Source organism: Scomber scombrus, chromosome 1, assembly GCF_963691925.1.
Source record: "Scomber scombrus chromosome 1, fScoSco1.1, whole genome shotgun sequence".
NCBI classification, from domain to species: Eukaryota; Metazoa; Chordata; class Actinopteri; order Scombriformes; family Scombridae; genus Scomber; species Scomber scombrus.
This window is the reverse complement of record NC_084970.1, coordinates 7,665,355-7,692,906: the sequence shown is the minus strand read 5'-3', so window position 1 is coordinate 7,692,906 and position 27,552 is coordinate 7,665,355. Positions and strand designations below refer to the sequence as shown.

Here is a 27,552-nt window from a genome sequence, read left to right as displayed (position 1 = left end):
GTTGGAAAAACCTGACCTAAATGATATGAAGGATACAAGATAATCCATCTCTTTCTGTTTCGACATTTTCACTACACAGAGTATGATGTAGTTTGCTATATGACATGTAGAGCCATGCTTGTGATAAAAGGCTCTATTCACTTGGTCAGTGCTTGGTCAGATAGGTCGAAGGGTCACAATTTCTCTTGCTGCCTAAACAGCACTGACAGAAGGAGATAAATCCTGACATTACTTTAATCGAAATGCGCTTGTGCTTTGCCATGATCTAATTTCCTGTCATACAAAGCCCCTTGGTTGTCCTATGGTCTCCCCGAAGTGCTCCAACAGCCAGTAGGGATAATAGCCGGGGTTATGGATTGACCGGTGAATCACCTTGTACTGCTGCTTTGAGGGAGCGATGTACATGTTTGGGGCCAGGTTGCGGCGCTGCTTTATGCGAGAGCCTGGGCTGAGAGCTCTCCTGTTTCTCGAGTGCAGACGGGGTCTTGTCGGGGCCACGGTGCAGTGAAATGGAAAGCATGCCATTCCCTGTTCCGCTTGATGCCGAGTGACTCTGAGAGGTTGTGTCATGTTCCTTGGCTATTGACTCAATGACTTGGGACCTCACGACAAAAGCCTGAACCCGTGCGGGCTCTCTGCGTGCTGACAGAGAAATGTGTCTTCCACTTGTCTTCACATTGACCCGAGGACTCTGCTGGACTGACGTGTCCACATCCTCAAAGTCTCACCTCCTGAACCCCGAGATAACCTTTCCGCGACCTCGCCTGTCTCTCCCGCTCTGTTGGCCGTGGGTCTGGCTGCTATCGAAACAATTCACTGAACTTGTGTTTTTTTAACTGATAGCTATGGATTACCTGTCTGTGGCAGTCAACCCATTCAGCTTCCGCTACATGGATGACATGGCTGAGAATCCATCCTTATGTGCCGAATATTATTCACTGTCAGAGTGGGTTGAAAAGTCAAGGCACAGAGTAAGCACAGGACATTAGCTGGTACTAAAATGACAGCACAAAGAGCCAGACCATCAAGGCTGCCTCTGCACTCAGCCTGATCCAAAAGACAAAATCACCATATGCCCTTCATTTGCTGAGAAAATTAGGATATCTAGACTTGCCACAGTGCAAATAAATGATGATGTATTCCTCTTTACATTGTATGCAAAAGGATCATTCTGCATGTATGACTAATGCCTTGTCTTGTGATGTGGCTCAGACAGCTGACCTGATTTATTGCAAGGTTCCCCACATTGTTAAAAAACAATCTCTGACTCAGTGACAACGGCCCAATTATCCCTTTCATGCAGAAAAGGTCCATATACAAAAGAGACTGTGAATTGCAAATTCAGTTGCAGTCTGTCCTCGCTCTCCTCTAATCTAATAATGTGATCCATCATTTCAGCAGCGACGCCTCAACACCCCAGGCATGGAAAAAGAATCCCACAGAGGATTAGTATCAAGATGTTTGCATATCCAGTCCTAAGAGGCTATGTGGTAGGAAAAAAAAAATCACAAACACATATTTTTAATAATGTGTCGCTTCATTCCTTTCAACTTCCTGTGGTCAAGCCTAAAAAAATAAAGATCTTTGCAGGATTTTTTTCATGAATGTGCTGTGACCTGTCTGTACATACCCTGTTATTGATCAGCTCTAACCTTCCAAACATGCACTTGACATCCATAACCAGCTGAACCCTTCAAGAAAGCTACAGCAGCACTGTTTTCAGACAGGATAAAAAAACCTGTAAAACTCTGTTTCCTGCTCGGCAGCGGCGCTGTTGGTTGAGGGATGGTCCTGTTACAGAATCATCCATTACCCTGATGAGCCCGCAGCCCCTGAGCTATGACAGCACAGCCACACGATGAGCGAGACAGCCGACTGCCACTATTTGTTCCGCTAAAGCATTCATCACACTAATTACCCATGGTGCCAAGCAGTTCCTGTAGCCCGGTGAAGCTTTGGCTGCTCGTTTGGAGCAGAGGTGAGGTAGGGAAACCTCAGATGAGTCTAAACAGGAGGCTGTCCTCTTTTTCTGGCTTTCCTGCACATAATTAACTCAGCACACCAGCAACTTGACAAATTGGAATGATGAATCTGGCCTCTATGAATAGATACAAATACATGATCAATCAAAATACCGGACAGTGTTCTCAGTCTGAGGAAATGTGCTGCTGTGAAGGACAAAAGAAATGTCTTTGCTTTGAATGACATTTGGTCCTCTGGTAGAAAATTGAGAGGGAGGGTTTTTGTCTTTGTTGTGTTTTTGCTGCAAAGATGTAGAAGCAAGTCAGTGCTAAGAAGGTGGTGCAGAGAAAAGAATTTGCAAAATCTCACAATGTCATCATTTAAATATCAAATTGAAATCATTTATTGGCGTCTTCAATATTTGCTTGTCTAAAGGACTACGTCCAACACCTGCCTCTCCCCCTGTTGGAAAACTTTAACCATTTCCTAACTGCAGACAGATGCAAAGAGACAGTCCCTCTGAATCACAGTCTTTTAGGCCCCCTGACCTTGAAAAGCGCCAAGAGAGTATGTTTTTTGAATCCTTGTGTCATTCACACAAGCCCTCCAACTGTCTGTGTCCCTCCTGGCCTTTGCACGGCCGTCTGAACCAATGTAACACTCAGTACATCACAACATCCCAGCATCACTTCCCTGCAGTGGCCATGGATCAAAAGACCAAGGACAAGGAAAACTTTCTGGTGACACCAAATCCTGGCTGCTCAGTCCCCTTCACACTCACATTTAGAGTTTCACTACCAAGCAGGACAGCAGACATACTGGAGTAGCCTAAAGGTAAAACACACCATTCACCCGTAGATGCATATGTCATTGCTCAAATGATTAACACTGTATAATAAGGGAACATACATATACTTAAATATGCTTGATTTATGTATGAATAAATGCAGGATGTACTTTGAATTCCTGTGGCTCACCTCTAATAAATTAAGTCACGACTTGACTTAATCAAATGTCTGTGGGTATAAGCATGACGCAGCCTGATCGTGTTGCTAACACTAATAACTGGGATGATGGAAAACACTACCAGCTATTTCTTTGCAATAAACTGTGTGTCATTTTGGAAAAAAAAGGTGTTTTATTTTGATGATAGTTCACTGCACAGTCAAATGTCATCCAAATAAAACACATGACTCATGCATTAGTTAAGCATTACCAAAATATAGGCCTATGATGCATACTTTTATATAAGTCTTAAAATTATTATTTGAATTCCTCATGGGAATTATTTAAAGTGTGTAATGCTCATTTGTTATTTTCACCACCAAAACATCAAACTTGTAAAAATGAGGAGTTTATCTCAAAGCTACCCTACTTAGCTAATAAGCTATGAAGCTGCTTAGTTATGGCAACAGTTCATCTCCATCTACAGTAATATTAGCTGGTTGGCTAAAATTAGCAAGCAACAAAGCAGGGTAATTTGATTAGAACAGCAGATGAAGATACACAAATATAAATAATACTTACATATCAGATATAAAATTGTCTTTTTGTGTGAAGTCCACAGCAAATACTGTATATACCTAACAAGGAAAAAAATAATCTTATATATTTCCACAGGAAATGCATGTGACTCATTTTAGGCCTAATGATTACACATTGGGGTAATATTACAAAAACTTATTTTAATAAAAATGGGAAAGAAAAAGAATGGAAAACAGACTAGGGAGATATCGAAAAAAACATGACTTTGGGGAATACCTGGAATAGCAAATATACAATACACAATAACATTGTGCATGTTTAGCAATATCACTGCCACCTATGCAGCTATGGATTCAAATAAGTAAATTTCACTCACTTAACGCTGGTGAGTCTGTCATAGAGCAATCACGACTTTCCCCACTTTATAATAGCAATTATTGTATTTATGCATAACAACTCCATGACAATGTGCTGATATCTCTGTATCTGAAACTGTAAGAAGAACTGCCATAGCATGAGGAAGACATTTGAAGTGCTGATGGTGCTTTATTAGTGACAGAAAGCAGCAACAGTTTATTTCACTGTAAAGCTTGTGTCTCACTTTAAAGTTGAGTTGTATGTAGTTTGATCATTTACTAAGCTATGTGGGTTAATCTCATACCAGATAATGAGTTCTAGTCTGTTTGAGGTCAAAGGTTAAGTAGGACTTTGTACAAGTCCTAATGAGGATTCCAACATTTTGCCAGGTTGGCTCCATTCACAACTGGGAAGACCGTTGGCAGTGCGTTATCATTGCACACTGACCTGTAGCACAATGTGTCTCTCAAGCATGAAATTCACTGCATGAAGAATGTTGCAGAGCCCCTGAAGGAGTCAGAGATCAGCGGTCTGGGGTTAATAAAAGGTGAGAGACGCTCCAGCGGTCACAGTTGAAGCAGTGGTTGAGGTGCGCTAATCTAACTGACAAGCTATTGTTACTCTCTGCCCAGGATTTGACCCTGCTTAGCAGCCTAAGAGATCCCAGCTTTGTTTCAATGGCTGCCAAGGTTAACAGCAAGGAGACAATCCACCTGCTCTGTTTACTGTCATTGTCTGATTGTGTAACATGAGATGATGACGGTCACTAATGACTTTAATAGTATACAGTGTACATTTAAATTACATCTTGGGTACAGGTAACTTTTTTGTATTACTGTATACAAGGACTTCATAGCAGTTCTTTTGTATTAATTATGAATAAATACAAAATTCTGTGAAATATAAAATCTATAAATATGTATAATATAAATCTCTGTGAAAATGAACTTTTTCAAAACTAGTTGTAATCTTTAAACTATAATAATCCATATTTTTATATCAAAAATGGATCACATGACTACTTGTCGGGAAGGGGTCACTCGCACTGAAAACCCCGAAAAAAATTGTCACCCAGATCAGCTCTGTGGAGCATTTTAACATCTTTTCACTTGCAGTTCTGGTTTTCGGGCCTTCAGCATTACTGTTGTGATTATACTCTTGACGCTCAGGGTCATTCTCAGCCAAAGAAGGCTGCTTTTTTCAGCAAAATTGCTCTTAAAACCCCACTGTACAGTACTTACCCAGCAGCACCAGACAGCAGACAGCAGGCAAACAAAGTTAGCGGCTAGCTGATGAACATAGTGGAGCATTCAGCAGCTAAGAAGCCAGATATTTCCCTCAGGATTTGATGGAGGCCAAACACAGAGCTAAAAGTAGAAGACTCAATATTGGACTTAAATTTGCCAGATGGACACAAGCATAACTCCAAATGAATGCGTATGTTGCTCTATATCTATCTGGATGTGTTAATCACTAACTGTTTCCTAACCAATTTGATCAACTTAAAAGGTGATAATATGTCATATTGTCTCCCAAGTGGCCAATAAAAGTTACTACAGGCTTCCAGCCCCTTTACACACCCATACATTAACTTATGTTGCCTGATTAGGCCTCTTAGGACTGTGTGGATGTGTAAAACAGCAAATGACTGACATCCTCCTCCTACACCTGTTAGAGAGTGACACTTTACACTGCTATCATTCTTATTAGTCCACACAGATTGGTCACATCATTTAATTTCCAATATAACTCCACCCAACTTCAAACCAACTAGAGGTCTAATTAGCCTAAATGATTGAACTTTGGGTTTGGGTTTGGGTGTGTAGTCACATTTACATCCTCTTAAACATAAAGAGGATCGCGACCCTGTTCGACAGGGTGCCCAAAATGTAGGAAGGTAAAGGTATTAAAGGTATTTCTCATCTTTCTTTGCCTTATTCCCCTTTCCCCCTGATTTACTGCCAAATGTATTGTGAATCTTTAACTTATTTTGCCATCAACAGTGGAAAAAACATGCACATTGCACACTGAAGCCAAAACACTGGCAGGAAACGTCCACGGGGGGATGTGAGTCAGACTGCAGTGTACTTTTAGATCACAACCATTAATCTCATTAACATAATGAGCTTACATGACATCCATTTACAGTAAATACCAAGAATACTATGCATATTCCTAGAAGACGCCAATGTAGACAGGTCTAAGAACACGTAAGAGGAAATTTACAGCATTCTGTTCTCCTTTTTCAACCTTTGTGTATGCGTCCTCTACAGGCCCTCGTCGTCTTATCATTCGCCCTGACCAGTCTTGTCATACTTAATCACTATTAGTGGATTAACAGTTAACCTTATAGTGCCACTTAGTAGATGTAATGACACTATATGTTTGTGGAACCACCTTGAAGCCCAAAAAACTGCCAAAGATCTATGAGCAGCAAGCCACTGCTGTCTCCCACTGTGCTGTAAACAGTCACATCCTGGTGGTTTTGCACACACAGCAGGTCTCCTCTGGCCAAACTCTCTCTCACTTTGTCTCCAATTAGCTCGCTTTCAGCTCCCCACTGGTGTTAAGTCTTAAAGGGCACCAGATCACTGAAAAAAAACAGGGGATTTATCATTTTTAAACTCCCAAATGTGTGATTAATGTTAACTGGGTTTGTCACAAAATAGAGCAGAGTTCATGTTGAATTAAACTATAGTGGAGAAATGCATCATCCCTATCCAGTGTAGTAAACACGTTAGCCTCGACCTTCCACCTTGATCTTGGACGTCAGCTGTGTGTGTTGTTATGGCAAGCAGGGCATAGCTTGCCTGTGTGAGCGGCTGCTTGATAACGGCAGAGCTGGAAGTCATGACGTCACATTCAGCCTTGGGACTCATGGTGAATGACTCAACGGTCAGATGGACATGTAGACATATTCACATGGTGATGACTTGCTATGAAGGGGCAACATAGATGTCACAATTATTGCATCTCCGACACTGTGTAGTGTTGTGTGACTGTGTAGTATTGCAATATGTGGAGATGAACATGGCAACAGGACGACTCTGAACGTATCATCTTACTGTAGGTATTTGCAAAACGGTGCTCGGTTTCTCTGTGTGAATAGTCTGACACGTGCAGAAGTTTGCAGCTCTGTGTGTGTGAATTAGAAAACAACACATTGGGGGCATATATGAAAAATCACCATACACCTACACAAAGAGAGAGAGAGAGAGAGAGAGAGAGAGAGAGAGAGAGAGAGAGAGAGAGAGAGAGAGAGAGAGAGAGAGCAGTATATGTACATGTTGAAACAGCCCATGCATGAATATAATGTCTGCCATTGGTTTGTGATGCATATATATATATATTTTTTTTATTTTATTATAATATTTGTGTATTTTTGATAATCTAGTATTTAGATTTCACACTGATTTTAAACCAGTGTCATGCTGCCATAAACACTTTAATACCTTGGTTATAGGAAGGACATTTTGAAGTACACTTGGGACAAGAATGAAAAATACTAACATTGGAAGAACATGCCACAACAAAATGTGATAAAGGGAGATATGGGGAGGAGGGTGGGATAATGTCACTTAAGTTGGTCTGGGTCAAATGTAGTATGTAATGAAGGCCAGACAAAGGGAGACTCAGTGTTGGGTTCACTCTGTGTTAGGTGTGGTTTCACCTGAGCCGATCACGGGCCCTGGGCATTAATGAAGTATGTGAGGGGTAAGCACAGGACTGAATGCGAAGGGATGAGAGGAATAAAGAGATGATGGAGCAATGTAGGGATTGATGGACAGAGGGAGGGATGAGGTAGGGATGAGGTAGGAAGATGAATGGATAAGGGGAAGGGAAAGGTTGGGTGGGTCAAGCAACCTGAGATAAACAGGGCAAGATGGGTTAACCAGGTTTGAAAAGAGATTAGAGGTTTGGTTGAGGTCATGGCCAAGGTTTGAACCCAAGTCAACTAATTCACTTAAGGATTATCCTCAAAAATGTATCTTGTTGGTAACCTTGCATCATCACAATAAGTAGAGGTAACATTAATGGCATAACAATCAATTTAAGTCAAACTGATAACTAGCTAATTCAAAATTAAGATCCACCAGTTTCTGATGAAGGTATTAAGGAAACAATATTTAAAAAAATATTTGTTTTATCTGAAAAACATATTCAAGTGCAGTCACAGTTGATATCATACGAAAGGGAGATGAGGGGAGAAGTGAATGAAACTCATTTTCCATTTATTTGTGATGAAAACTTTAAAGAAGGTTGCTCAGGGTGTTTAAATGTTGGGGGTAAAGTTGCACTGTGAATGTAGAAGATTTATTTCTTCAAGTCAAACATGTAAGTTAAGTGCAGCTCATACTTTTAGGTTTTCTGTGTAATTTAATAATGACACTAGGTGGCATCAAATTACTGCAGTTAGGATCTTCATGTTTTATGTCTGGTTTCCTCATGTGAGACAAACACAGTGCAAGCTGCATAATGTTTTAAACTATATGACAATCAATCAGAGACCACTGTCCGACAGAATGACAAAGCGCTGAAGTCAAGTAGTCAGTGCAAAACACACTTACACAGGCACACAGGTGGAGAGGAAGAGACGTTACATTATACATCACATTAAACACAAGGAGGGTAAGAAATCATAGCACCCTCAGCAGTGTGTATCAACAGAAATCCAACTGGAGTCCCACGCTGTATGGCGAGTGTGTAGTGCCACGATAATCTACTGAAGGAGACTGTCGTGTCACAATTAACGTGAGAGGAGAGGATCTGTGTGCCGACATCTGATAATAGAGCACGTCTGTGCACATGGTAAATAAAACATAAGTAATATAACAAGTACATTTATGCATGCAAACTTTACACACGTGGAAGACACTGTATTGGGGTCACTTACAATTAGCATTAACTTGATAGTTGATGATAGCTGACTTGATAGTTATTGCATTAAGACTATATTTGGGTTGTGGGTAAGTGAAATAATGCATAAAACATATAAAAAAGCAACAACAGTATCATATAGTCTACACCCAAAATCTGGAACAGTTCACTAGCAGAAACTAAGGAGTGGACCTTAGTTAGGACTTTTTTAAAAGTCAAGTAAAAACTTGCCTCTAAAAACTGGCCTTAAATGAACTTCCTCCCAAACATCTACCTGTGTTTATTGTCCTTTGTACACTTTATTGTCTATTTTTGTATTTTCTTATTTTTATTCTCTTATCTTGTTTAATGTATTTCTTATGTGTACAGCAGTTGGACTTACAACTACTGTATGAAAAGTGTTAACGATAACCAGGCAACATTCATATAGGCGATGTGAGTATGACATAGTTTTATCCAGAATGCACATTTTTAAATAGCACATTACGCTATAAGCCGCTGGTAGACATTCCTTCCCTGCACTCGCTTTATTGTCACTGCTGGTCCTTCATCTGCATTCCCAATCAATTTCATTCAAATCTCCAAACAGTCTGGCGATGACAGACGGGTAGACTACCCCTTCTCCTCCTCCTGGTAATCCCTAAATTGGCACTTTCCACTCTCCATACACACGCTGCTACTCCCAGAAGAGTTTCTCCTGGCGTTAACCACGCCCCCAAACACAGACGTCACTGTGTCACAGCCCGTGACGTGTGGACGCACCACTCTCCTCCTCCGTCCCGGAGCAAAGCATCATCAAAATCATCATCCATCACCGTCTATCTCTCTCTCTCTCTCTCTCTCTCTCCCTCTCTCTCTTCTCTCCGTTTTCTTTTTAATGTAACTTCTGACTGATCGGGAGAGCAGGGAGCGTCTGGAAAGCCTGGCTCATATCTGAGGAAGGATCTGCTCACACTGCAGCCCCTTAAAGCTCGGCGCACAGGACAGAGAGGATCAGATTATATTTATACTTTTTGGATAACGTTGCCTCCCTCTGTGTGGATTTTTCCTCAGTGTTGTCTGTCTTTATTTTACCCTCTGTGGATGCTATAGCGCATGATCTCGGTCTGAATGAAGCTTTCTTTTTGGATTGCCACCGCGCCGAAGCAGTTTCTGGGTGACTGGCCATTCTTGACTTGTGAAGTCACGCGTTACAATTATATTGCAGTTATCTTTATGAGCTCTATCCACATTTGAAGCATCTTATTTGTATTGTTATCTTGTCAGGCAATGTCGTGTTTTCCCTGAAAGTGCAATTAGTAATTCATGCAGACAAAATCGCGTGCGTTAGTTTTCGCGTAAAAAGAGGAAAGTTGGGCGCGCAAAGTTTTTGGAGACGGTAGAAATGGCTATGGTGGCGTGGAGAAACACCGAGGGCGTCGGGGACACTCAGGGGACCCTCTCCTCCCCGGTGTCCCAGATCGCACCTCTGTCTCTACCCGGGGAGCTGACTGGACACATGAACCAGGCGTCCTCTCTGGAAATACCCCCGCCGTCAGCAGCACCCCAGGGTGCACCGCCACCCAACCCGTCCAGCTCCACCACCGCGTCCACCACCACTAACAACAACAACAGCAACAACACCTCCTCTTCCTCCTCCTCCTCCACCTCGTCCATGGACAAACAGCAGAGCCAGCAGATCGAGTGCATCGTGTGCGGGGATAAATCCAGCGGGAAGCACTACGGACAGTTCACATGTGAAGGATGTAAGAGCTTCTTTAAACGCAGCGTCAGGAGGAACCTGAGCTACTCCTGCAGAGCCAACAGGAACTGTCCCGTAGACCAACACCACCGCAACCAGTGCCAGTACTGTCGCCTCAAGAAATGCCTCAAAGTCGGCATGAGGAGGGAAGGTACGGGCTGGCATCCCCCTGTTGTCGCTTTCGGTATTATTACATCATATTATCCAGCACTACTGGACTTCATATTGAGACGGGCCTAATGCTCTCTATTCACCAACATTCTTCACTCTGATGTCTGTCCCATTAACTCATTTTGCATGCTACATTTGAATGCTAGCTAGTGTGTGTGTATATATAATTTATTGGTGGACACAGTGATGTTTTGCCTGTGTCTGCTCATATATTCTCTTCCTCCTCATATTTCTGTAATCTGTTATTCGCCTACTAACCTCCATATAATCTGCAGGGTCCATCCTGATATTTCAGAGATTACTGTGTGGTGACTAGCATCTTGTAGCATGTGTAGTTGGTATTATTGTTGCTGCTCGGCCGCTTTGTGTCCGTCACACACGGCTGCTGTGAGGCTGAAAGAGCCCACAGCTTGCTTTCGGTGTCACATTATTAAAATTCCACTTCAAGCTTTGCAACATTTTAGTTTATTTTCGATGTTTATTCGTTTAAATTGTAGCATTTGAGTGTGTGGCGTTTTTGGTAGATTATGTGTGTGTGTGAGCGCGGGTGTATGTGTATATAGCCTCAGTGTGTGTGTGTGTGTGTGTGTGTGTGTGTGTGTGTGTGTGTGTGTGTGTGTGTGTGTGTGTGTGTTTATTTGTTAGGCAATTTTTTCAACCTATTAGCTTACAATAAATAACTGAGTGACATTTTAGAGTGTAAATAACACCTTTGTTGCAAATTGTTAAAGGCCAATTTCACCACCAAAAAAATAGTAAATAAATAAATAAACAGGCGTAGCGGGCTATTCTCAAAACGGTTACAGAAGTTACTTGCCACAAAGTCGCTAGCAAAATATTAGAGGAAAATAGTTCAAGACGCTAACGGGACAGTTTAGGATCATTTGAAATGAAACAATAAGACACACACTGACATGCTGAATAACCTCGCACACCATTACCAGCAGGTTGTGGCCTAGAAACGGATTTCCGAGCAGTGAGTTGAATGTGACATTTCTTACCAGGAGCTGTCTGAAACAGTTAGCTTACCGTCCGTCCATTTCAGAGAGCCAGACTAGCATGAAAACATCAGCGTAGCCTCAGAAATGAACCCTGGTGTGGGAGGGTTTGAGTGGGTTTTAAATGACGTCTGTAGTAGGCTATTGTCATTATTTGTTCTATAAATATTCATTCGTGTTAATTTGCCTTCTAGCTTGTTTTTTTACATTGCTGTTGTTTTTTTTTCTTCTTGTGTTGTCGCAGCTGTACAGAGAGGCAGGATTCCCACGCAGTCCTATCACGGTCAGTTTGCTCTGACCAACGGAGACCCTCTTCAGTGTCATTCCTATCTGTCTGGTTACATCTCTCTGCTGCTGCGGGCCGAGCCATACCCGACCTCCAGGTTCGGCTCTCAGTGCCTCCAGAACAACAACATCATGGGTATAGAGAACATCTGTGAGCTGGCGGCCAGGATGCTCTTCAGCGCCGTGGAGTGGGCCCGCAACATCCCTTTCTTCCCGGACCTGCAGGTACCCGACCAGGTAGCTCTGCTCCGCCTCACCTGGAGCGAACTATTCGTCCTGAACGCCGCTCAGTGCTCCATGCCCGTACACGTCGCCCCGCTGCTGGCTGCCGCAGGCCTCCACGCCTCCCCGATGTCCGCCGACCGTGTTGTTGCCTTCATGGACCACATCCGGGTCTTCCAGGAGCAGGTGGAGAAACTGAAGGTGCTGCACGTGGATTCGGCGGAGTACAGCTGCATCAAGGCCATCGTGCTGTTCACCACAGGTACATCTGGGTACATCTGGGTCTCCACACCAGAGCATGGATGCCTCGGCGGCGTTACATGGTCGCAATGTGTTTTTCTTCTTAGTAAAAATCGTTCACTTTATTACAGGCTGCAGTGTACTCAGCGATGTGAAGTAGTAATAATTAATATTATGAAATGAATTAATCAGGAATATGAACACACACACAAAATAGATAGGCTAAAAGAATGATAGAACAACACAAACACACCAGTCTTTCGTAGACTGCATTTTGCATGTTGTGGGAAATAAAATGTGAGTGAACTATGATCTAGCTGATTTAAAAAATAAATTAAATAAATATTTTAGTATACCAATTTGATGATAATGGTGGCGCCTGGGAATAAAAAGCTGGTTAATTCCATAAATACACTCACAGAAATGTGTTGATTTTCAGGGTCCAGTGAAAATGAAATGCGAAAATAACACAATTGATCTTTTTCTCTCTCGGGACAAAGTTATTTTCTGTTAAAGTTAAAATCCTAGGGTTAAGATTTATAGGGGATGTATTGCGGTGGAAAGTAAAATAAAGAGGCTAAATAAAAAAATTGAGTGTGTAATGTTAACCTCCAATAAAATAAATAAATAAAATAAAGCAAAAAAAAATGAAATAAGAAATACGTTTAAAAAGTTTGCTTTTAAAAAGTCTTGTAACTTTTATAACTTATATAATCCCTTTACTACTGACTGTGTCCTTTAGTGAACTTATATTACATAATATAGTCTGTGTCAGCCATTAAAAGAACATAATTAAATTAAACAGTATTATAGAATGTTTTTTTTAAATTATTATTATAACTTTGCCTTGAGTGAGTTTGAATGATTTTGCAAACTGCATCCAATCTCTGCAACCCCTAAAATATAAACCAGTTTACATTCATACAGTGTCTAAAAGATACAACATAATGTTTTATTCGCTGCTTCACATCAGAGACAAAAAAGTGGAAAGTGCTTCATTAAATCCAATAATTGATACATTTGTTATATCATTATATAAACTCCAAATTGCAGGAAATTTGTACAATTTATTTATAAATTTAAATAATAAAAAAGAAGAAAGGCATTATCTCATCTATGTGATATTGTGTTAATTCACAATTTGCAGAACATATGAATGAAAAACACTAAATGTATTTAATTGTTAATTATGTTTAAAAATGACACTACACCTTTGGTTATTGGCGTACATATGATTCTTTTATAAAAGACCTTTTTGACTATCATTATTGAATTTAGGGAAACTGTGGGTCGCCACTGCATAATAAAATGTACCCTGGTTATTTCAGAGCCTCTTATTAACAGTCAGAATTATATTTGACATGCGGATGACAAGCAGCATCAAAAGGATGAGTAGCAGTGGAGTAAAAGACACAAACAAAGTCTCCTATGTTGATCTATTTTAGTTCCCATTAGCACATCTGAACACGTGTCTTTAAAGTAGGACACAGTAACCGCTCTTTAATCCCTGCTGCCATCCGGCCTGCAGCACTGTGGTTCAAACAGAGGCCAGTGCTGTATGTAGAAATACTATCAAACAGTAAGTAAAGGTCTTTTACAGTAGAGCAGTCCATACACATCTGTGCTGCTTCTTTTTTTTTTTTTTTTTTTTTTTTAAAGATTTTTTTCAGGCATAGACACCTTTATTTGATAGTTGCCAGACAGGAAACATGGGAGAGAGAGGGGGGGGTGTGACATGCAGTAAAGGTCCGCCAGCCGGGATTCGAACCGGGGTCCACTGCGTACGTGGCATGCGCTCTAACCACTCAACCACCTGCGCGCCCTGTGCTGCTTCTTTATTCCTCTGCTTTGAATATCATTTTGTGGATTTGAAAGAAGCAATAGCGCCATCTTTGATTTCTTGAGATTTCAAATGGCTAGTTTATATACACTATTTCAATGTATCCATTAGTCTAAATGACAGGGAAACTATGCTGAGTCATTATCCTCTATTCAGCACAGCACCCATCCAATTTTACTCATTTATTACATTTTGACAACTATTCTCTTCTCCTGTATGCTACTATCTAACCATACCTGATATTGTATATTATTGTACACAGGGGAGTTGTATCTGTGCCTGATATACTGCTCTGTTGTCTCAATCAGAATCATTTACATGTGCTATAAGATAAGATAACTACTTGAATCCAGCGACAGGTCCACAGTAGTCTGCAGTCCAGTCCAGTCTGCTCCTTTAATGCGTTGATCAAAGATGTAGAGAGGGAATGGCATCAAATCAAAAACTGTAACTTTTTAGGAGAAAAACCTTAATTTTTTTGTTTTAAATCATAATAGATTTTTGCTTCTGGTGTTTGTTTGTGTTAATGGGGGGGGGGGGGGGGAGGTTCTGGCTGTTGGATGAACACAATTCACCCATTTTTTGTATAATATAACATCAGCCACTAAATGTAATGTCTTTCCTGTGCTTCTGCTGTGTTGTAGACCCTCTAAGATAAATCTATGAGTGAAACTATTTTTCATTTTGCTGCTGTTCTCCACTTCTCCAGGTTGAATCAATGTCTTTGACCACTTCTCTCTACCTCTCGCCTGCTTTTCCTGTTGTCTCTAGATGCTTGCGGTCTGTCAGACCTGGCCCACGTGGAGGGCCTGCAGGAGAAATCCCAGTGTGCTTTAGAGGAGTACGTGAGGAGCCAGTATCCCAACCAGCCGAACAGGTTTGGGAAGCTGTTGCTCCGCTTGCCTTCCCTACGCACCGTCTCTTCCTCTGTCATAGAGCAGCTTTTCTTCATCCGTCTGGTGGGGAAAACCCCCATAGAGACTCTGATAAGAGACATGCTGCTGTCCGGGAGCAGCTTCAACTGGCCTTACATGCCTATTCAATAGAGGGAGAAACTCTACAATGATACTAAGGTCAGGAAATGGTCCCACATCTCAACTGAAGTCATTTCATCTACTGCGAGCTAAAAATGTCGAGCAAGGAAAAAACTACCAGTGGAATGAGATAATTACAACCGTTTCCAAGGTAAAAAAAAAAAAAAAATCATCATCATTTTTCATGTATAAACCGCCATTTTCTTGATACCAGAGGAGTGATCTGCCTTATTCTGCACCCTGAAATAAATGAACTGAAGATGTAATATAATCTGACTCCACTGGCAGGTTTTTTTCCACTTGTTTAAGTTTATTGAGAGAATTTGAGATGAAATGACTGGTTACAGTGGACAATTTTTTTGCAGTGTGGTGACCACTCACAGTCTATGTTTTTTTTGTGTTTTCTTCCGTTGGGATAACAAACAATATTTATTGGACCCTGTGTGTATATTTATCGTGCTTGTAAATTATGTTTTTGCTCCTTTTTTAATGTTTTACGTAATTTTTTTTTGTTGCCCGGGCTAGTGAGAAAACTGCAGGGATTGTCTTGTGTCAATCTTTTATTTTATTTTATTTAGTTTTGTTTGTTTTGTTTTATACCTTCCAGACATGGCACTTTGGACTAAAGGAACATTTCAGAAAGATCTAATACAAGTGTTTGAAACCCAAACATCTACTGATTTCCAGCAGGTTCATTTGACTTTAAGCTATTTGCTCAACAGCGTACAGACGGAGACGTGAGATTAATGCTCTGCTTGAGTTTCGTCGAATTCTATTTGAATTATGGACATACCAAGAAAAAGAAAAAAAAAGGCAAAAGATATTTGGAAACTGCACTTGTCATGGTCAGTGTTATGCCAAATAATGCATTATTTATTAACCATTCCATAAGTAATATCCTTACTTTTTTTTACATAAAATGTTTTTGAATATTTTTGTTTAATAATTCCGGGCAGCAGTAATGATTTCCTTTAAATTTCCATTAATTTTGCTTTCTAAAAACAAGTTAAAACATTTTTATTATTCCTGAATAATCACAACCCAACACAGCAACGATGTCTGTTTTTTGTCCTGATTCTTCATGATTACATGTTATAAAATTTTAACATGGAGAAAATCATGTTCATTTCACATTAAATAGTGTTTTTTGTTAATGTTTCTATCATTTCTCCTCTAAACTAGTAGAGATGATGACAATGCTACGACCTTAGTCTAATATCTTTATATATAAAGGGACAGAAAGTTGAATACTCTTTTGACTAGTTACATATAAAAGTAATGACATTACTTTCATGTGGATTAATGATTAATGCATTACCAAGCACTTCTTATTCATTTATGTTTCCAGGTCTTTTACACTGACTGTCTCAGAGAGATTAAAAGAAAAATTGTATTGCTACATTTTCTTAATGAGATAAACCAACTGTACACAACTTCCCAGGTCATTTAACAAATCTATTCCATTATGAGTCATGCATTTATGAGCCCATGCCGCTTTTTGGCACAATAGACCACTGCAGGGTATTGCTGAACTGAACGTGTGTATGTATATTTGCGTACGTGTGCATGCATATGTGCGTGCGTGTGTGTGTGCGTGTATGAGTGTGTATTTGTGTTTACTTCTTTCTGACAACCACTCTGATGTACTGTGAAAGCATATTGGTTAACATATTGGTACCGTATTAAATTATAACTCAAGATTTATAAATAAAGTGTATTTGGTTTATTTTGTCATTTTAATTCTATGTGGTGCATGACACTCCCAACAGGAAATATATACACATATCTACTATATATATGTGTGTGTGTGCGTGTGTGTGTGTGTGTGTGTGTGTGTGTGTGTGTGTGTGTGTGTGTGTGTGAGAGAGAGAGAGAGAGAGAGAATGAGTGAGCACAAGAGTTTAAGTCAATGAAAACCAATCACAGCCTGCTTGATGTTCTGTTTCCGCCTGTAATATTGTCACTAATCAGATATTCCGATATTTTAATCAAACTAATTGCTTGGCTGAATGTATACGTACGTCACGATTTATTTGAGTTTCCCCTGTTTGAAGACCCCCTGCAATAAGACAACATTTTTCCAGCGCTGGGCTTGATCACACAGTCAACCAACTGGAAAATAACTGAGAAAACACAACAAACAGAACACAAACCGTTCACCCAGCATGCATGATAGGTTTAATTTAATCGTCCAGTAGGTGCAAGTTTTTTTAAAGACATCTCACTCTGTTAACAATTATTAGATCAAATTAAATCCTTTAATTATTCTTTTCCAGTTAATCACTATTTGCACAGTACATAAAAGGAGTGAGCATCACTCAATCAAAACACACAAAGGGAGTGGACCAAATGTGTGTATGTGAGTATGTGAAACCTCAGTATAACCTCTAGTTAGACACTGCCAAAATAACAGGATTCATTTCTGCTGATTTCTTCCTCTAAAATCAGATTTTTCCACATAAATCACATCCGTTTTTACACCTCATCACTTAACACTGCTTAACAAGCATGTTTATTTGGTTATTAAGGGTTCTATCAATTCATAAAGGTGGTTAAACTGTGCACAAGTTAAGAGAGCAGAATGAAAATGGAATTATAATCAAGTCTGTGTTGCCAGACTGAGCAGGACAGAGAGGATTAAAGCAGCTTCTTTGCTTCTTAGTTGAGAGAGAGCTAATGAGGGGCCCCTGAGTGCTCTGTCACTACAGTTTACCCTGAGGAGGGTGAAGCTGGGCGCTCGACGGCCCCTGGGTGTTCTGGGCCAAAGGGCCAACATAAAACAATGGAGCATTTTCCCACACACGTACAGGTCCAAAAGAAGAAAATGCCAAGGAGTGCGGCTGCTGTGGTGGAGGAGGATCAGTGGAGTTCAGGCTGGGATCTTAGCAGGAGAAATACCAGCAGCTCTGCTGCTCAAATGAATTCTCATCTGTCTCTTCTAACAGTGATCCAGGACATAAATGAGACAGCGAGGCGTCTCTGCTGTGTTTGCGGGGAACTGCGGCTGGATCAGTCATTACGCAGCACGGTTTGGATTTAGCCAATCAGCTTCCAGGAGTGAAAATGTGTAGCCAATCAGATCACTCTTATGATGTTTTCCTTTTTAAAAATATTAATATTCATCATGTGCAGTAGAGGTTAACCAGAGTCCAAACCCACGAAGCTGCGTGCGTGCGTGTGTGTGTGTGTGTGTTTGTCGATGATGATATTATTGCTCTTGTTTACGATGCAAATCAACATTTCGTGCTGATTTGATTAAATATAATAGGTAGTGTATCTTTTAAATATATATTTCTAAATCATTTCAGAAAAAGAAAAAAGTGAAGTTTTGTTTTTTGTTTTTTGTTTTTTTAAACAAAACTTTTTGTTAGAAAAAAATTAAATCTCTACTGAAAAACAAATGACGTGACGTCTATATTGTACAATATTATATCATTGTATTTTGGAAAGAGGGAAATGGTGTAATGTAATGACTATTTGTCATTAATGTAATGTAATAGTCATTACATTACAATGTAATAGTCATTACATTACGAGTTGTTTTCTTTCTCTTTTTTAGCAGCTGTATGTGTTAATGCAGGCTGGTGTTTCTGCAGCTGGAGAAAAAAGTTGAAACCACGTTGTTGTTTTAGTTTGATCTTTTTTTTTTTCAATTTCATTTATTTTGAAGTTTTAGCTTCCGCAGTTGAGTGATGAAATAAAATCCGTCAATCAATATAATAATTACAGTTGAACGTTAATAGATGAAATGCTGTGTAGTTATTATTCCTGTTTATACGTGATGTGAAATAAAAACTGACTGCAGCTTCTGAAGTCACTTCAATGACTTTTCTTCAAACCAATAATTAACTTTATAATAATTGTGGCGACTCCAACCCTCCATAAAATCTCATTTCCACACGGCTGTGTAGTTTGTATGATTTTTTTTTTTATATTTGGGAGGTGCAGATTTGGGCCTCGGCACTCTAAAACAGTGTGAAAGAAAAGTTAAAAAGCAGCAGAATAAGATTTCTTCCTGAAACAGCTTGAATCACGTCGTCATTGCAACAAAGGAGCCGCACCAAGATTTTTCTTTTTTCTTTTTTTTTTGTTTTGTTACACAAAGCTTTCCTGCATCGCCTCTTGTGTATAACGACAACACAGCTTTACAGTCTAGAGACCCGGGTTTAGTTTACTTTGAAAAACACAATCCGCGCCTGGTCGGTGTTTTTTTCCCCACTTTGTGTTCCAGTAAGTTTTTCATTACGTGTCACTGGTTAGATTGGGAGTTATTGTGGGGTACGTGTGAGTTAATATATTTAACGAGAAAGATAAAACAAACAGTAGGTGATGAATGATCACAGACTAACTGTTAAAAGTTCTGGTTAAAATATGTCACAATAAACATTTAGCCTTCTTCATATTCTGTAACTGTGATTTTATGACCGAATGTATTAATATTAATTTTACACTACTGAGTTCCCTGAAATCCAGCTCTGATATATTAAACAGCTTCAACAGCACTTTGCCGACACTTCTGCAATCATTTATCACACAGAAAGCCGCATTTTTATTCTTTTACATTCTGCTTTTAACTACGTGTTGATATCTTTATTTTTATAGATTAAAATATACATGTTTAATAACATGTTTTAGTCAAATATATAGAGTGGAAAAACAAACCTGAATAAAAAACATATATTTCCCCAATAACGAAAAACGTCACAATTGAATTAAAAAAAATAAAAGTCATTTTGAGTAGATATAATTCCGCCAATTAAGCAAAAAAAAGCGCAATTATGAACAGTATTCAAAGAGTGAGAAAACAACAAGCCAATACAAAGAATGACTGTTTGAATGTAAATATTCCTGCAGTGAATCAGAGTGAGTTTGAGTGATCGGGACAGAAAAAAAAGTTCTTCATAATTTGCGTTAGTTTATTTGATCTCAAATAAATTATTTGAGGTTCATAATAAAGCGAAATTCTACGTGATTACACGTCATGTGTCACGTAGGTTACCGTAGTGTTTCTCAGCATGTCCGCCTCAATCTCTACATATTGATTTATTATTGATTCGTGATTTGACGTTTTTCTGGTGAGGAATGTGAAGGACAGAACTTTGTGCCAGTGAATAGTTGCATATAATGATACATACTGTACACTGGCTTAACTCAATGCCTTTAATCCCAGTCTCCTTTAATCAGACTTACCTTAGACTGAAGCGCAAACAGCCAGAATCCTCTTTTCTCAAAAAAACTCATCACTCATATTCGGTTGGTTTTTTTTTTCACTACCAAAAAAAAAAATCATAGCTAGGGTCTCAACACTGTCTAACAACTACATTCAATATTGCAAACTCTGGGGGAAAAAAAGTCCCTGAGCGGCTTCATGGATTTGGACGCGTTGATATTGTGAGATATGTTCAGGAAAATTAAAAGCGCTTTCACTGCTGAAATGATGAAATGATGAAATGATGCTCCATCCATTTGGAAGCTGCGGGCCAAAACATCTGAAAGGTATGTACATTTTCATCACATTATTTCTCTGGGATACAATTAAAACGGAAGATCAAATGGGAGGAGAAATCCTCTTTAATCTTTTACAGGTCATCAATATCTGCACTTTCCAACCACTGCGTGCATTTAATCACATATTGGAAATACATTGAACTGTCCAGACTACCCATGATGTCTTTTTAATTAGGTGAAACTCATACAGTAATTCTGACATCCATCTATCACTCTATCTAGCTCTCTATCTGTCAATGAATAGAGAATAAAGTCTTTCCTTATTCCTCTATTTCTCTTCCTTGTCCCCAAATTGCCCTTATAATCAATGTGTCAGACTGACATCACGCCACTATGGCTCCCTGCTCTGATGTCTTCAAGCTGACGGTGTGAATCAAGAGGTTCCCCTGGCTCCTTCCACTGACCTTTGACCTCAGCCTGCCCCTTTCCCCTGACACTGGCTAAAGAGAAGAGGGGGATATGATAGCATTGAGTTGTTCAGGGGACGATGAGCCGCGTAACATCAAGTCCCAAACTCACACAGTCACTTCATTTAAAGTCAATGAACAAAATTTCATGACAGGAAAGGTCAGCGTGATAAATGATTAATCTCAGATCTTAGTGTAAAAGGAGCAGTGATGTCAAATGCTCACTGACATGATTTTTGTTTCATTTGTTTTGGGTTTTTTTTAAATTTGGCTTTCAAACACATTTTTTTTCTATCATTTCTTTTCTTCCACACTTGAATGATGCAAATCTACACTCAGGAAAGGCGAAGCTACAGCGGAGTGCCACGCCTCAGGGAGCCCATCTGACGCTAAGGAAACAAAATCTTAAAAGCAGTTGAATATGGGAGAGGAAGCCTGTCTGCTGAGGAGCCCCCTCGCAAAAAAAACATTTCAACCACCAAGGAGGGGGAAAGAGAGAGAGTGAGAGAGGAGAAAAAAAACAAAAACGCACCAATCAACTCAAGGACTGTACAAAGAGCTGTCTGTCGTTGCTAAGAGACAGATGCAGAATAACCTCCATGAGAAACCTGACCATGACCCTTCCTCCTCCTCTTCCTCCTCCCAAACAGTCTCTCCCTCTCCTACACAATTACTACCGAACATTAAAGCCCACCTCTGTCACATTAAAGCTGAAAGGCAGGGTGGTGGAGGGGGTGGGGTGGGGTAGGGTGGGGGTTTGTTTTAGAAGCAACGAGAACCTTCACAGAAGATTTTGGATTATTTCTTTTTTTTTAACTAACTGGTTTTCCTTTTTTTTTTTTTACACATACGCAAGAGAAAAGATGTGGTTTGGGTGCAGCAGGCATGAAGGGTTGGTGTGTTTTATGCAGGCTGGTGGATGGGCGGAGTGTGACGTACTGTGGGATGGAATAAGAAGAGGGTGGAGGGCGGGTTGGAGGGGGGTGGGCAGAGGGAATCTGTCAGACGAATGAGAAGATGAAGATTTGTCAGAGAGATGACAGAGAGTTCAGTTTATATGAGGCCTGTCGATTAGTGCGTTTGTGGCTGACAGGTGGAATCCCAGGGGAGCGTCTGTCACTGTGTCTGCTGCCAGGCCCGGCCACAGCACCACCACAGGAGACGGGGATACGCTACAGACTCCAAGGCACCTCATTGGCCCGGTCCAGCAGCACGGCCTCCCGGAGCCCAGATTAAAGCTTTATTGTGCACAGAAAGCAGGGCGAAAGTCATGTTAATCCCCCACTAATACATTGCTATCAGTGATCTGCTTTTACAACACGATCCAAACAAGCTTTCAGGAATGGGCATTAATCTAAAAGAGGGCACAATAGATTTTGGATCCATGAGAAATAGTTTTTTGTTTTGTTTGTTTGTTTGTAATATGAACTGTTGCATCAGTGTTGGTGACTCTGAAAAGCACAGTGTTGAGAGGGCCTCTGCTGTTGCTAAGATCCATTAAGATGCAAATCTTTCTTTTTGGAAAGTTTCTTCCACTGAAAAGGCAACCGGGGCAAAAGGAAAAATCATACTGGGAAGAAGTATATGCCAGCATTTTAATCAAATGTTAGGGCAAAGTTAGATGTGGATTCACGGAGCATCTAATAAATATCAAAAGTCAACTAGAACATTCAAGATGCAGTGTGAGCGTCAAAGAGTTACATATTGAACAATCAGTGTTGTATGCAAGTAACTTTTATGTAACAACTTATACATTAAAAAAGAAGTATCTGGTATATGAGTATTGTTTCCTCTGACTGAAGCTGCTGTACAGTGAATTAATTGCATGTATAGATTTATAGATAACTATGGGTGTGTGAGTGCGTGTACATCTGCATGCATTTATATTTGTGTAGATATTGGGAGGAAACACATACCAATATACAGTATATACCCAGTGACTGAACACTCAAAACAAAATGGGCAAATAAACAGAGAAGTGTGTTTTGGGCAGCCATTTTGACAAAATACTATCAGCGTCACTACAAACAGTTGCAGTTCAAATTAATTAAAAAACAACAAAAAACAATCAAAATCAATACAGTGGAACCAGAGATATCTATTTTATTCTCCCTTCATATCAAAACCTGACTCCTTCATGACCATGTTCATGACTCACAACACAACTGGACCGCTGACAGTTTGGTCAGAGATTCACATGTATTATGCTAGTAGCGGATAATGTAGCCTGGAGCTGCTAGCCTCAAGCAGAGATGAGGAGTGGGCTGCAGAGATCTGAAAACCTCACTGTGCTCTGATGTTGTCATTTTTTAAACTTGTCGTCCTCAGCCCCTACTGATTCTGTCTCAAGCGATTTATCAGACTTCAGCTCCCTCTGGAGCCACAAAAAGCTTTTTACAACGTTTTCCACATATGCAGTAGTTCACCCGAAGACCTGTAATTAGACTTTGATGTATAAAATCTGTGGAATTCCCCTTTAAAAATGCCATAAACATTAACATCTAAATGCCCATTAATTTATACTGTAAAAAAAAAAACACACACACAGTGAGGATGGGCTAAATTTTAGAAACACCTATACAGGGGTGTCTTAAAATTATTACAGGTCCTGGGGCTGTAGATGTTTTGGAGCCCCCCCCCCCCCTTATTCCAAGTGCAGGCCTCCCTTCACAATATGCCAAGGCAACATTTATTCAGCATGCTGAGTCAATGGACAGCAACAAATAGTAAATGGAGTATCCTCCTAATCAGTCAACAGGACATGACAGACAAAGCTAGGCTATATCAGGTGTTTCAGATCTACTAGTGACCGTGTTAACTGGCAACTTTCAGCCAAGCGTGTCATGGTTGTTCATACTGACAGCAGCTGTTGAAAACACCCAGAGAACACGTAGGTGTCCTTCATTTTTCTTTAATGACATTTCAAAACATACTTATCTGTATTTTCTTAACAATTGAGTGAATTGAGTGAAATTGTGTGCTGAGTAAAAAGCATTCACCTCCAAATGTATGGATTAGCAGTGCAGCAGAGTTTATACTATTATATTCAGTCAGAAAAGTGACCCATATTCACATTAAACTTGACCTGCTGTGTCACTATGGACTCACACTGTGCAGGAACCGTATGGCGGTTGCATTTCCAGTCTTGTCTGTTTAACCTGTGACCATCGGTGTGGGAGATCGTAACGAGACGCAGCTTTTCCTCTCTAACGAGCAAATATTTACTGAGATTCATTTCAGAAGAAAAAATAAATGATGCTGCCTTAATGCAACATATAAAAAACAACATGACAATAACACAGTTTGACAAATTGTGTAATTGTGATAAAAGTAAAAGCAATAAGGAATGTGTGAAGACACCTATATATTCTCTTGGTGTTTTCTACAGCTGTCGCCACTACAAGCAACAATAAGACACTTGGCTGAAAGTTGCCAGTTAAGACGGTCAGTTCAAGCTTCTGATGTCTTCATCTCATTGCGCACAAACTCACGAAACCTAATCACTTTTGCAACATGGTCCTCCTCCAAATCCATGTGATATTTTTGTTGATTTTTTCATCGTCTTTACTTTGACAAACAAACACAGCTAGCCATTAAGCTGCATGGAAACTGCTGCACCGCGCCGCCATGTTCAAACCGACGTAATGACGTAAATCGTGTTTTTACAAAGAGTGTATGAGCTGTGTAAGAGCTTATTCTCCTACATCATATTTACTTTGGGGTTTTTTAGCTTAGGTCTCGTGAGGCCTCTGGAGGCTCCAGGCCCGGGGCTTAAGCTCTGCTAAGCCCTTGTATTAAGGCGCCACTGCACCTATAGCATTAACTACATGCAGCACCCAAAGCGACCATAAAGGTGAGCCTCTCTAAAATAGTTTAATATATGATAAATGTACTGACTTTAATATCAGACTGCAGTAGTTTCAGCTAAATTGAGTGTTGTGTCGCACAACTGTAAGATGTATCTTTATCTATAAAGTTTTGCAATCTTTAGAAATAAATCTAAACATAAATGCTTTAATCAGAATATTGCTATTACTTGAAATATATTTTTTATTTTCTCACAGTTTTAATGACACCCATTTTATATACTCTCAGTATTATATTTAAATATTTCAAAAACTCAATAAAAATGTAATTTCTGGGAACAGTGAAGACAGACAGAGGTTGTTATATTTAAAAAAGCTTAATTTTGGACATCTGAGAAGAATATCGAGCACGACACTAAACTATCAGATAAACATCTCAGTGACTGTTGGTGGTGATGTGTGTGGACATTTTTTGGGTAATGATATAAAGTAACATCGCCCAAAGAAGTGTCAATGCAGGGATAACATGGGATAATTCTAGTATATTGTTGTTGTCTATAGCGTAGCATTGTTCCAAACATAGACTGAAAGACTTTGATTTCCATTTGAGAACTTCCTAATTATCCATGATCACTCGTGGGTCACCGGAATATTGTCCGTGTGCTGTGACCTTTGACCTCTTGATCTCTTGGCTACTGGTTATTTGTAATCTCACTGATCTAGGAAATTGGATGAGTGAATTGTTGAAATTCCTCATATTTAACTTGTTTGAATTCAGAAGGGATTTTTTTCCATCCCTCATTTTTAAGGACTGTATGTTTATAATGTTGAGGTGTGGGGTGGGGGTGGGGCTCTGGGTGCATGGGGGCGCTAGCAGCAAGCCAAAACTTGTTCAATTTAGAGCAGTAAGTAATAAAACACAATGTACCAAAAAACAGGGACTGCTTAAATTTTAACCTAACGCAACACAATCACATCAGCTGATAGAAACATCTAACTGAAGCAGACTGCAGTCAAAGTCACGATAACAACAGCACCAACATGTGTATATGATCAAAAATGATATATGAAAATCTTCACTTTTTAACTTTTGAAAAGCCACAGAGGTCAAGATTACCATTTGTCTGTCTACAAATATGTCTTTTTGTAAATAGCCTAGTTTTGATCAATTAATCTGGATTTAAATCTGTAAGAAATAATACATACATACAATTGTTTCAGAAATCCCTTCAACAGTGTAAAAACAATATATTCATTATATTGTCCCAAAAAAGTCCATGGTGTCACACAAAAAGAGGAAATTAATCTTAATCTAATCTGTTTTGCATTTGGCTGCATACAGGGAGATTCTCCCTATTTAGAATTGTTATGTAATAGGAGGCTGTAATCTGTTATATAATAACAGAGTAAGTGAAATGTACTGTGTTTAAATTAATGGGATCCGGGATTTGTTTTCATCCGACAGCCACAATTATTTGTTCTATTTAACATTTGTAACACACCAGAAATGAAAGGAAAACATGTAATATTGCATAGAGTACACAATTAACCTCTTTCAGTCCAGTTCTGGCTTCCTGACCTATGACATAACACATGATGTGAGATATAGGTTACACTGTTCACAGTTCATTTTTACAGTAAACATTGATGTATTTTGTTGTACTGCTGAATATTAGCTTATTGATTATAGGTATTAGCTCACATTCTGTTCACTGCTCTTTATATTATGATATCCGACACCATCTGTGAAATACTTTTGGGGTTAGAAAAAGTTCAGGCAGACAAAATCTCAGATCTTCAGATGTACTGAGATGTTGGCTCTCAGCCATATATGGAAGTTATCGTGCTGTGTATCATAGCCTGACATACCTCGTTCTTCCTCAGAGGAAACAGCATGCTTAAATAACAGATTACAATATGTTTGGGTTGAAAATTGTGTGCTTTGAAATGAAACAGTGGAATGTGGGTTGGTTTGAGCACGCTTCAGCACTATGTTTATCCTTTTAACTTAACTTGACACTAACATACTAACACACTGACACACTGCACAGGATATACAGGACCACCAGCCTAATGGACCACACATACAGGACTATAGAGGGGTCAAAGCTCATTGAATAGTGGAGTATTGAAAATGTATCTACAGCGTCTGAACTACTACTTGTTGATGTTGAGTCTTTGGTCACATGGTCACGCATCTTAAATGTTAGATTATCTAAACTCTTTATGTTTTTATTTTAAAAAATATAATTATTATAAGATTATAAGATTTCTTGGTAAGTATATGTTGAAGTGAAAACAGAAGAAAGAAAGAAAGAAAGAAAGAAAGAAAGCACTGCAAAACTGCAGCACTGCGTTAGACGTAACTTTTGGGGATAAATGAACATAAATCTAACTCTGATGCCACACATGAACTAGAAGAGCAAAATGAAAAGCTGTCATAAAATGTACACATATTTACTCCATGACTGTAAACAACAGCTACAGATTAGCAAACATGTTGCTTGATTTAAGATTAAATGAAAATGTTGCCATCATTACTTAAATGAATGTATTTTAATAACTGTTATATGTGTGAAACTCGTTACTAAAGGGTTAAAAAGAGATGCTTTTGGAAC

General features: G+C 39.5%; 1 protein-coding gene across 3 annotated transcripts; it reads left to right on the top strand.

Annotated features, from left to right (window-relative positions):
- The first annotated feature begins 10,066 nt into the window (after positions 1-10,066).
- On the top strand, positions 10,067-15,225 carry LOC134003759 (COUP transcription factor 2-like). 3 transcript variants are annotated; one of them, XM_062443264.1, is made up of 4 exons: positions 10,067-10,239; positions 10,297-10,574; positions 11,819-12,361; positions 14,951-15,225. In XM_062443264.1, exons 1-4 carry the CDS (start codon positions 10,067-10,069, stop codon positions 15,223-15,225), a joined length of 1,269 nt encoding a protein of 422 aa, XP_062299248.1. The 3 variants fall into 3 exon arrangements, with proteins under 3 accessions (XP_062299248.1, XP_062299180.1, XP_062299108.1); XM_062443196.1 differs by having other exon boundaries at positions 10,067-10,574; positions 11,837-12,361; XM_062443124.1 differs by having other exon boundaries at positions 10,067-10,574.
- The last annotated feature ends 12,327 nt before the right edge of the window (positions 15,226-27,552 follow it).

What these genes read in the sequence shown, in the direction of transcription:
- LOC134003759 (XM_062443124.1), top strand. Translation starts at nt 10,067, where the DNA reads ATGGCTATGGTGGCGTGGAGAAACACCGAGGGCGTCGGGGACACTCAG. An exon ending in AGTCGGCATGAGGAGGGAAG is followed by an intron (nt 10,575 to 11,818) that starts GTACGGGCTGGC and finishes TTGTTTTTTTTT; the next exon opens with CTTCTTGTGTTGTCGCAGCT. An exon ending in CATCGTGCTGTTCACCACAG is followed by an intron (nt 12,362 to 14,950) that starts GTACATCTGGGT and finishes TGTTGTCTCTAG; the next exon opens with ATGCTTGCGGTCTGTCAGAC.